A 12,073-nucleotide genomic window follows, 5' to 3' on the forward strand; every position below is an offset into this window, starting at 1 on the left:
TTTTTTAAATCTTATTTTCTTTGCTGGTTATTGGTATTGTGCGCAACAGGGAAAAAAAAAATCTAATAAAAAAGGGAGATGCACCTGGACCTCTCAACTTTTAAGGAGAGAAAAGTTCCTGGAATGTAAGTCGCACCAGCAGCAGCTGAAGGAGCAGAAGGAGCACCGATCTTGACCTCGCTTCTCACAAGTGGATGCGCCTGGCATGGAGTGAGAGCGGCGTCGCGCTCCGTTCCTTCCACTCGCTCCGGTCGGCATGGCCCGCTCCGGACAGAACGCGCCGAACGGGACGGGTTCGGGTTCGGCTTCCGGCTCGGGCTCGGCGGCGGGCTCGGGAGCCGGAGCGGGAGCAGGCTCGGGCGCGCGCGCAGACGCTCCCGCCAGCGAGGCGCCGAAGAGCATCAAAGCGCGGCGCGCGAAGCCTCCGCCACCGGGCAGCCGGAACTGTCTCACCGCCAACAGGTCGCTGTTCATCTTCGCCGAGAACAACCCGGTGAGGAAGTACGCGCGCAGGTTCATAGAATGGCCATATCCTTTACCTAGTACACCCTTCTCTCAGATGTGTGTGTGTGTGTGTGTGTGTTTACAACTTTGTGAATCCACATTCATCATCCTCAGAATAATAACACTAAAATACTACAATAATCACTTTTCCTTGGTTGTGCCATCAAGTACCTTAAGTACACCTTAACTGGACATATATGAGTTGGCACGGTGGCGTAGCGCTTCCCTCTGTCTCCCTGCACCTCCAGGGTCCAGGTCCAGTTTTATTTGTATAGCACTTTTAACAATTGTCATTGTCGCAAAGCAGCTTCACACAATCAAAAGAATTATGGAAGTTTGTATGAAGTGTGAATGCGTATGGGTTCTTTTCCCATTCCAGCCTTGTTTTTTGTGTGTGTGTGTGTGTGCATGCATTTTTTATGTTTTTTTTTCTGCATACTCAATTTCCCTCCCAAAGATTTGCAGATTAGGCTAACTGCCATTCCCAAATTGCCTGTGGTGTGTGTGTGTGTGTGCCCTGTGATGGATTGGCACCCCTTCCAGGATGTACCCTGCCTTGTGCCTGGGATAGGCTCCAGGCCCTCCGCGACCCTGTATACAGAGTAGAGCGGTATAAACGGTGCATGAGTGAGTGATTGATGAGTAACAAACTGCGCTTTTTCTTAGTAGTACCATCAAGTACACCTTATATATCATTTAACTGGAAACGGCAAATGTAAGGCGGCATTGGTGGCTTAGTGATCAGCCTTGTGACTCCAGGGTCCGTGTTCGTTCCCACTTAAGACATACAAGCCTAATAAGTGTTCCGAAATTGCCTATGGTGTGTGAATGAGTGTATGAGTAAGTGTGTGTGTTTACCCTGTTATGGATTGGCACCCCGTCCAGGGTGTACCCTGTCTTGTGCCCTAGGTCACCCCGCGACTGCCCTGTTTAGGCATTTGGCAGACATTTTTATCCAGAAAGACTTACAAAAAGGCTTTGAAGTTTCTGTCACTACTGTAGATAGATCCTTACACTGGGTTACTAGGTTACTAATTAGGTACCAACAGTGAAACACTGTTGGAAAGAGTTTTTTCCTATTTTTAATTAATAATCTTTTTTTTTCAAAAGAGGGAAAAATTAACGCATTTAACCTGTATAAAGCGGTATAGACGATGAGACCACTGATGCACATTTAAAACTTTAAAATCAGATTCAAGGAACACCACATTCACCTTCCCAGTTAAAAGGAACATAGGCTATTATAGGTACCAAAGATGCACCCAGCTTAATTTCTGAGCATCTATCCCAAATTGTGAGTGCATTAGATCCACCTAGACACATTAGTCCTTGGATCATGTCATTTTAATTACTGTCTGTAGCCCATAATGTATGTTCCCCTAGACAGTCTGTGATCCGATCCACCCATGGACCAACAGAGAGACACCACCATAATAACACCATCATCATTCATTTACTGAACGCATCTATCTTAATGTTGCTTTGCATCAGTGTTGCTTAAATAACATCTGGTCAGGGAAACGTAGATTTCCATTGACGGGCAGGTTGGAGAATGATTGACAAGCTGTGCATAGCCTCAGTCCGTAATTGTACACCTATGAAGTGACCTTTATGGTAGGTCTACCATTTACATGGCCAATAAGTGGTTGTAGCCTCAAGGTGGGTGTATCTAGTGGCCACTGAGTACACTTCATATTTAATATGTTTAGAACAGGTCTGTTGTGTTGTGGCTAACTCTGCTTTGATGGCATTTATGAACATCTTTGAGTGCTAAGAGAAACTATTGTGTTTGAACCTCCTGGAAATGGAGGAAATACATTTTTTTTATTAATATTTTTTTTCCCTTCCATGATGATTGATGTCAGCACTATGGACAGCGCAGTCATCTCATAAAGCCAGATAGAAGCCTGGTAGAGTGTTTTTTTTCCAAAAGTGTTTGGATTAGGTTAGGTCACTTGTGTTAGGATAGAGGGTAGAAATAGGTTCAGGGATAAGGCAGGAAACACGAAAAACCCAGCTTTAAAGGTGTCCACCACTAAGACTGCAAGATAATCTAGGAGTGTTTGTTCAGCTATCATGAAACAGGCATTACCATGTACATTTGGGTGTAAAAGCGTTGTATATGTCTTGTATCGCATTACTTAGATGTCTTAGAAAATAGTATACATATGCAAGGGACTTAATCAGACATTTAGGACTGATATTGGATCATTGATGATGTATTGGAAATTATCTATACTGTAAAAAAACATGACACAAAGCCACATTGCACTGTGTAAAGGAAGCTCATGTGTTTCCCCTGACATTTTAAACGAAATAAATCCTGCCGGTTTAAGCAGCAGTGGTGGCTCAGGCGGTTGAGCTCGTGGGTTGCGGGTCAGGGGTTCAAGCCCCATCCCCCTTGGTCCTTGGTCCCAAGGCCGATCCAAAAATAGGAGGGTTGTGACAGAAAGGGCATCCGTCCTAAAACCTCTGTCGGATCCCGAGAATCGAATGGTCTGCTGTAGAGACCCCTAGGATAAAAAGGACAAAGACCAAGAAGGGAAAAATTAAAAAAGTTCAATCTTGTATGTTTGAACTGAGACCCCTGGAAGATCAGATAATAACAGTAACAACAACAACAACATATGCTAAACATAGCTTTTATACAAAGCACTTACTCCAGTCAAGGTGGAAGTAAATCCAGGGTCTTCCTGGAGAAAAAATAAGACAAGAAATTTCTGATTAATTTTCCCCACTTACACTGTGTAAAAACATCAGGGTTATAAATTAGTAGGATTTCATCTGAACGCTTCATTTTAGGAGACACTTTCCCCAAGTATGCATATCAATGTGTAAATCGTACCCGATTTGCATATTATTTTGGCAGGGGAGAGGAGGGCCTCGTCACCGAGTCCCAGTTGTTCGTGCATCTTGTTGGCATAAAACATCAGTCTTAGAGCTGGAGCAAATTTCCAGGCCGAAATCCAGATTAATTGAATGACATTCAGAGTTAATAGCTGCACCAAACTCGAAGTCGCAATTAGGATCGCTATAGTTGGCAAGGCCTCTTTTAAATAATGCACCAAGAGAGACTTTCTAAGGCTAATGGAATCATTAGTGTTTAACATATGACAGATACGCTTACTTTACTCATGGTCGGGGAACTTATTGTGGGCTTTCTGGTGTTCTGTTTAGGAATCTCATGTTTGGGGCATTAAGGGTGTGCACAGTTAGAGAGAGAGAGAAAAAGAGAGAGAGAGAGAGAGAGAGAGAGAGCTTCCAATTAATTTCATTTAATTTAATTTAATTCAGATTTATTTATATATCACTTTTAACAATAGTCATGATCACATAGCAGTTTTACAGGAATCAAAACAGATGATGAAAACAAAATTATTGGTTACACATTATTAGATGGATGGATGGATGGATGATGGATGGATGGATGGATGGATAGATAGATAGATAGATAGATAGATAGATAGATAGATAGATACATACATACATACATACATACATACATACATACATTATTGATGCCATAAGAAATTCCAGGATGTCCTTTTATAATCCACAACAAAGGATCTGCTGTAAGAAACCAGGTTGAATGATGTTCAGAAAACTGGAATAAAACATATAGTACATCCATTTTTGCGAACGTTAATGGGATCTTTTACGCTGCATTTCCAGATGCTAGGAAATACTTTGCTCCGTGTCCATATGGTCTGTGGTTTGTCATATGCCTTCCCTTCATGAAAATATAGATCATCAGTTCAACATCAACAGACCGTCTTGTGGTGGTTGGCTTGCTGAGAATCAGTTGATACTTGTGTTGGACACCACCAATAAGGTGGCATTTATTTACTGTATAAAGGGGTTATACAGTAGGAACATACAGGATACCAGAGGGAAATAAGAGTATGATAGACAGTTATAGATTTAAGTGGACACAAGCTGTTATTGGCAAATATTTAATGTTGGTGGCGTTTGGTAAACCCGCTTCATGTCACCCTAATTAATTATCGAGACAGTATATACTATGCTGTTTTCCAGTAACTACAGTATAAATCTGTACATTACAAGTGTAACAAACATAACCTGCACTAACCTTCTCTGGATACTTTCTTTTTTGGGTTGTATGTTTTTCTGTTTGGAATGACAATATGTCAGTGGTTTTTCTAAAGCTCGGTGTATCTGTGCTGGTGAAACTGCGACAGCGCCGTGGCGCGTCTGTCTGCCGTGTGTCACTCCCCACCGTTTAATCTGTCTGTCTCTCCTGTCCTTTTTTTCATACGTTCGGCCATGAAGAACACTGCAAAAGTCTGAGTGTCTGTGTTCACCTGGGGTGTTTTAATGAGGCGCTTGTTTCTAACCTCGCCGAAGGTGTTTCACGCGAAGCCGATCGGAGATTAAGCCAATGTGGGAAGTTCTCGACAGCCCGAGACTATTTATAGCGCCTCGTCGTTGCGTGGACGCGGCCTGTTCAGCGTGAATCACTGCGTGAGTCCCACAGCTTCATCACGCCATCCATTGTGGTCTAATGGCATTGTTTGTGATTGTGGTGAGAAAGTAATAAATAATGAGAGGACAGTTAGGCATCCTTGGGCACATGCTGACATTTGTATAGTTGTCTTCTGTCTATTTTTAGGAATCTTCATTCATCCATTTATTTATTCATTCATCTTCATTAACCACTTGTTGCTTAGGGAGGTGTTGGATCCAGATACACACACACACACACACACACACTCATTCACCCCTCTGGGCAATTTAGTATGAGCGTGTTTTTGGGAGGTGGGTGGAAACCGGTGAACCCAGAGGAGACCCACGCAGACGATGCACCGAGAACATTTGAAAGTATAATTTACATGAATTGTATGGTAAAGAATTGTAATTTACTTTAGACTTCATTCTCTGTGTTCTTGTGCAAGTTACAAAAAGGCTTTTAACCACAGCATACGGTGTGAATGTGAAGTTTTTTCTCTCTCCTCTTTTTTTCAGTACAGCCGCCTACACAGAATAACCACTGTGCAAATGGTTTTCAAAACACTCATCACAAGGCACATTGAACATAATTTAGAGTCAAAGCTATTAGTATGGATGGCACTGTAATTTACCACCGCAATGCACATGCAGTTTTAGTGAATGGCTAGCTAATGGAAATCATTGTGAGAATCACATATTAGCATCAGATTTCTCTAAAGTTAATTTTTTTACTGTCTTGCTTTTGGGGTGAATCAGGTTTATTTCAATTATGGGAGATTCGTAATGTGGTTTGTGATGTGATGTGATGTGATGTGATGTAATGGGATGTGATGTGATGTAATGTAATGGGATGTGATGTGATGTGAGATGAGGTGATATGATGAAATGGGATGTGATGGGATGTAATGTGATGTGAGGTGATGTGATGAAATGTGATGTGATGTGATGGAATGTGATGTGATGTTATGTTATGTAATGGGATGTGATGGGATGTGATGGGATATGATGTGATGGGATGTGATGTGAGGTGATGTGATGAAATGGGATGTGATGGGATGTGATGTGAGGTGTTGTGATAAAATGTGATGTGATGTAATAGGATGTTATGTTATGTTATGTTATGTAATGGGATGTGATGTGATAGGATATGATGTGATGGGATATGACGTGAGGTGTGGTGATGAAATGGAATGTGATGTGAGGTGATGTGATGTAATAAAATGGGATTGGATGTGATGAAATGGAATGGAATGTGATGGTATGTGATGGAATGGGATGTGATTCTGGTAACACCTTGTTGATTAGTGCCGTATTTTCATTGTTCCTATAAGAAGATGATAGTGATGACATCACAAGCACTAATCTGGTAATTTCCTTCTGTGTGGCTCCTAAAAGAAGATCCAGATCTTTTATTTTCTCATACATTCTTTTCCCCAGTAGACTATTTTCCATCGTACTAATGTGGAATTCAGCATGAAAACAGTGATGACTAACTTAAAAGTCCAGAATGCAATGCATTTTTTTATGTTTAGAGTTAGAGCAGAGACTCAACAGAATGATAAGGGTGATGGTGTTTGTGCTTGTTTTAGCATCAAAGCTGTAACTTTTGGAAACAAAACTCTTTGAGCAGAGTGTACGGAAGTTAAAGCGAGAGAGCTAGACAGACCAAACCACCAAATCGCCGCTGCATCACTTGCTTTACAATAGCTACAGATAAAGCAACACCAGTAGTCAGATGGCAGTGTGGGTAGTGTAGGAACCTGTTAACCACATGATGATGAAAAAAGCAAAAGAAGTCAATTCATAATTTTATAATCATACACTATTGAAGTTCTCTTGTGAGGGTAAGTTTTTTTTTTTTTTTTAATTCATGATTGTCCTCTATCTTGTGAGAGTTTTCTATGAACCTTAACCGCACTGTTACTCCATTTGAGTACATGATCCTGGCTACCATCATCGCCAACTGCGTCGTCCTGGCTCTGGAGCAGCATCTTCCTGGTGAGGACAAGACGCCAATGGCCAAAAGACTGGTAAGAGATTTTTATTTGTGTGTATGCATGTGTGTGTATGTGTATGGTATAGTAAAATACAACCTCTGATGGACAACTAACAAAAATGACACCAAAAAGAAACACCAAACACATGGGCAATAGTAACCTATAATTCAGTGGCATGTAGATCCACCCTTAGAACCAATAACAAAGTAATCGTTCCCTGTATGACTTTATGAAATAATTTATCACATCAATGTGGAGGAATTTTGTCCCATATTTCTTTACAACATTGCTTCAGCCATTCTGATTTACTAGTAGATTTACTAGTGTGCTTCAGACCATTGACCTGTGGCATGACTGAATTTCGCCCAAGTTTAATCTCATGCATTGTTCAGATGCAGCTTTGTGAACCTCAGTCGTGCTTCTGTGCTTTTTTTTAATACAGAAAAGGTTTTCCTGTCAACCCTTCCAAATAAACTGTACTTGTTCAGTCTTCTTCTAATTGTGCTGTCATGGACTTTACCATGTAACATGCTAAGCAAGGCCTCTGGGGTCTGTAATGTAGGTTTTTTTTTTGTATTTCTCTAAGCATTGCATGGTCTGATGTTGGGGTAAATGTGCTAAAACATCCACTCCTCGATAGATTGAATGCTTTCCACTGGTAAATATTTTTTCTCACTGTATAATTGTCATTGTTTGGAAATGGTTTCATAACCCTTTACAGATTTATGTGCAGTTACAATTGCCTCTCTAAGACCATTACTTATGTTTTCCCTTTTGGCATTGTGATAACACAGACCTGATCTACCAAAACATTGGTTTTTATAGAGGTCTGCACACCTCAATCTATCAACTGGATCAATGAATCAAGGGCTGATGATTGACCTAATTTTTGTTAGATAAAGGCACTTAAATTAGGGTGCTGTAAAAAGTGATATGTTGTTGTTCATTTTTGGTTGTATTAGGTTATTTTTACTCAACTATATATATATATATAGTTATATATATATACACTATATATATATATATATATATATATATACACTATATTTGTATAGAATATACAAAACTCATATTCTCCAGCATGCTCAGTAAAACCTAACATCTGTTTTCTTATAAAACTGCACAAATCTGTGTCTAAAACCCCTCATTATGCTAATTAAGTTTTCACTCCAAATATTGACTGATGATTTTATTACTCTTTATTGCTCTTTATAATTTTTATATATATATATATATATATATATATATATATATATATATATATATATATATATATATATATAATTTATATTTTTGTTTAGTTGTCTAAGACTTTTACACAGTACTATAAGTAAAACAGCTGTTGAGCTTGCTGGAGAATACGAGTTCTTCTGGTAACTTTGTCACACTCGCTCCTTTCTATTTTTATGCAAATCTCAGGAGCGTACATTAGTTTTTTTGTTTCCATCTGAAAACTGGTCTGTCTTGTACTATATATTTTTTTCTTAACAGAAAATATTTAATGACTTTGTACTTAATTATGCAGACATGATAAACATATACAACAAAATTGGTACAGCATATAATATGGTGCCTAAGACTTTTGCACAGTACTGTATATACTCTATATATAGACTATTTGTGAACATATTAAAACAATGTGAGCTTTTCTTGAACATGAGGGTATTTCCTGTACAGTGTATTAATGTAACAGTAAAAAAAAAAAATTAAAACAGTAAATACTGAGTCATTTCATGGCGTGTTTCTACACCAACAATATTTTTACTATGTATATATATTTTACAGTGAAGACCTGTTTAGTCAGAATTTCCAGGTAAGATATGAATTATACCATGAATATGAAATAAAAAAAAGTGGAGGATGTGTTCACTTAATATATAATCACACGTCATATCTGCAACGCCTACAGCCCATGCGCTCTGTGTGTGCTTATGATTCATGGGCAGATACTGCAAATCGATGGACGTAGCGCTCGTCAACATAATAAGAAAAATGTCATATTGATAGCAGATCCTAGTCTCTTTTATTTTTATGGTTGTTCAGTAACAGGAAACAGTCTCACCTCTCACTCATCTTTGTTTCTCTGCTCTTGGCCTAACCATGGTAACGACGCAGTGCTCGTTTCCTCTCCTTTTCCGACTTAATAAAGACACTGAAATAAAACATAAAGGATGAAACAAGCTCACCTACTGTCTAGACACCGTGCCGTTATACAAAAAGAAAAAGCCCGTCTCCTAGCTAAATAACCCGAGAGCACTGCGTGAAGAATCGAGGTCGGAGAGAAAGAAATAAATGAAATCTTGTGAACTTCTTTCTTTTGAATGATTTGCTCATAGAGTCATTCACTTCATGTCTATGTGTCTGCACGCCAACAGGAGAAGACAGAGCCCTATTTTATTGGGATCTTCTGTTTCGAAGCTGGAATCAAGCTGCTAGCTCTTGGGTTTGTTTTCCACAAGGGCTCCTACCTGAGAAATGGCTGGAACGTCATGGACTTTATCGTTGTGCTAAGCGGGTAAGTGATATCTCTCTCACCTTCAATTACATTTTCCACAGTATCTGGTATATATGTGCCCCGCCTCGTCAATCCAATGTTACCCCAAACACCTCTAATCATCATCCAATGGTATATAATACAAGGGGCGTTCAAGTCAAACCGGGACTTGTGTTTTTTTTTATACTTTTTTTTATTATTTTGCGCATTAAAAAATCCCGTTTTGACTTGAACACCCCTTGTATATTTTAAAATGTTAGCTTTCCCATCTATTGCCCCACCCAGCAATATGAAAAACTTCACACCAACCCTATGTTCTTGTTCATGTTTATATTCCTCCTACTTGTGCAGAGCTTCGTTCTGTGCAGGGAAAAACGCAAGCATTAAGACTGCGTACTTTCACACCGACATCACAACCCTCCCCTCTTTTTCGTTCAGGCTTATATAAAAGCGTTATCATCAGACTGATTTGCTGGTAGCTATGCGACAGAACAAGCTGCCGGAGCTCTGAGTAAGACTGGATCCTCACCAAAATGATTCCTGGATAATCTCATCTGTTCTTTATTTTGGTCTGATTGAGGTTTCTGAAAGGTGTAACCTGTGCATGTAGGTCGGGTTGCGTTCTCAACCGGACAATACTGTCTTGATTAGGGAAACTTTTTTTTATGTGATGAAGCTAATTTTACTTTACAAAAAAAAAAAAAACGGGACTTTATTTGGAAGGCTTGGTCATAGGTGGAGGTGGAGCAAAAGTCCACTATTTATGCAACAAGTTCTCATTTGCCACACTATGCATTTTAATTTCCATTAAAATAAGAATTATATCTTTTGAGTTACCTGATTTGCTCAACTTTCAAGAAGGTGTGTGAGTTCTTGATTTAGATCCATAGAGTTATTATCACTGCACATACTGTAGTGGTCAAAAATATGACTCGCAATCGTTGTCTATTGGGATATAAAGCATCACACTGCCCCATGCCACAGTCTCTTCATGAGGAGAATTTGACTAGTTGAAAATGATTATGTCTCCGACAAGATCTTGTTTCATCTGAAGGAAATCTGACATGACACCGTGTACAGAAAGTGAGTTTGCGGTTTACAGAACCAGTATTGTATTGTACTGTAAGACATACTGCAAAGATCTGAAGATGGAAAGGGAGCTATGGAGTGAGCAAGGTCTGAACTTCAGAAATGTATGCTGTTAGCCCAAAAATGTATTTCTTTAAAAGATCTTCAAAAAAATATAGTTTTATTGCGTTATCTTTTTTTGTGTTTTACCTATATAAGGACATCACTCATTACTCTTATTTTTTGGCATTGGCCAACCCCCAAATCCAATTCTCATTGGTTAACTCATGCAAGACAAGTTCTAAGATGCTACCCAAACATTAACTGCAAAAATCTGAAGTTTGATAGTGAAGGGTAAAGTTGTGCATAACTAAGAAAGCTCAATGGTTGAGGCTCTGGGTCCACCCAGAAGGTCAGGGGTTCAAGCTGAGATCCACAGGGTGTCTTAAAAGATGGTGTATCTTGGCTGATCCTGTCCCTAACAAGCTTGGATATTGGATGTAATAATAAGGGGGCAGGTGTAGCTCAGTGGTTAGGGCTTTGGACTACTGATTGGAAGGTCTCAGGGTCAAACACCAACACCATGAGGTTGAAGAACCCTTGAGCAAGGCTCCTAACTGTCAATTGCTCATATGTGCAATGCGATAAGACAAAATAAATGAACGTAAGTCACTTTGGATGAGGACGTCGTTATGACCAAATGCCATAAATGTATGTAAGGTACGTAAATTAAAAATAAAATAGAAACAACAGTGACTTCAAATAGTAACTGTATAAGCTTAGTCCATTTTGCTTACATTTGTGCATGCGTTCAACAACATAAAAATACAACCCATTAAAAAAAATCAAAAAACTAACACACCAGTGACCTTGTTTTCATGGAAAAGCTGAGGAAAGCTATGTCTCTTTTTTTTCTCATTTATTTTGGGACAGTATTGAGGTATTCTCTGTAGTTTATGAGATGTGGTTGGCCTGGAAATGTTTGACACTCGGCTCACAAACGTGGAATATTGAACAGAGTGAAACAAAATACGTCTAAAACCGAGGGGAAAAAATGTCACTACTGTATATAGTAGAAAAAGTCAAACATCATAGCATCTTGCCTCTCATCTAAAGTTGTTTCAGCAGGCAGAACCTACAGTAGCTTGGCAAAGCTTGGCAAAGCCAGTCCTTATTCCAGACACCAGCGTTAGAAGTACGTCTTGAATGTTTACATCGGTTTCTCTCATTCACTGTACTGGGAATCCAACCAATAATTTCATAATATGTTCCTCAACCAGTAAGGAACATAAATATACAAGGCTAAGAAGGTCGGTAGGTGAGAACGTCAGGTTCTCCTCGTGGATGTGAAAATGAGCTTCCAGTTGGTGGACATGTTGTTGCTTACTGTCACTCACTGGGAGTTTTACATCTTGCTCTCTCCCTGAGATTTATTATTTGAGAGTTTCTCTCTGTGCGGTCCTTCCCTGAAGGCCTTTTGCTGCTTATCAGTTAGAAAGTGGCAGTGAGTAACACTGTCAGCTGGTGCGGAGTTTCTTAGCGG

General features: G+C 39.5%; 1 protein-coding gene across 1 annotated transcript in view; it reads left to right on the plus strand.

Annotated features, from left to right (window-relative positions):
• The first annotated feature begins 256 nt into the window (after positions 1-256).
• The window catches only part of cacna1eb (calcium channel, voltage-dependent, R type, alpha 1E subunit b), a 71,878-nt gene continuing 60,061 nt past the window's right edge, over positions 257-12,073 (plus strand). Inside the window, exons 1-3 of the mRNA XM_053497950.1 lie at positions 257-528; positions 6,896-7,001; positions 9,344-9,483. Coding sequence (XP_053353925.1) covers positions 257-528; positions 6,896-7,001; positions 9,344-9,483 — 518 coding nt within the window. The remainder of the gene's footprint in view (positions 529-6,895; positions 7,002-9,343; positions 9,484-12,073) is intronic.

This window comes from Clarias gariepinus, chromosome 1 (assembly GCF_024256425.1).
Source record: "Clarias gariepinus isolate MV-2021 ecotype Netherlands chromosome 1, CGAR_prim_01v2, whole genome shotgun sequence".
In the NCBI taxonomy this organism is placed as follows: Eukaryota; Metazoa; Chordata; class Actinopteri; order Siluriformes; family Clariidae; genus Clarias; species Clarias gariepinus.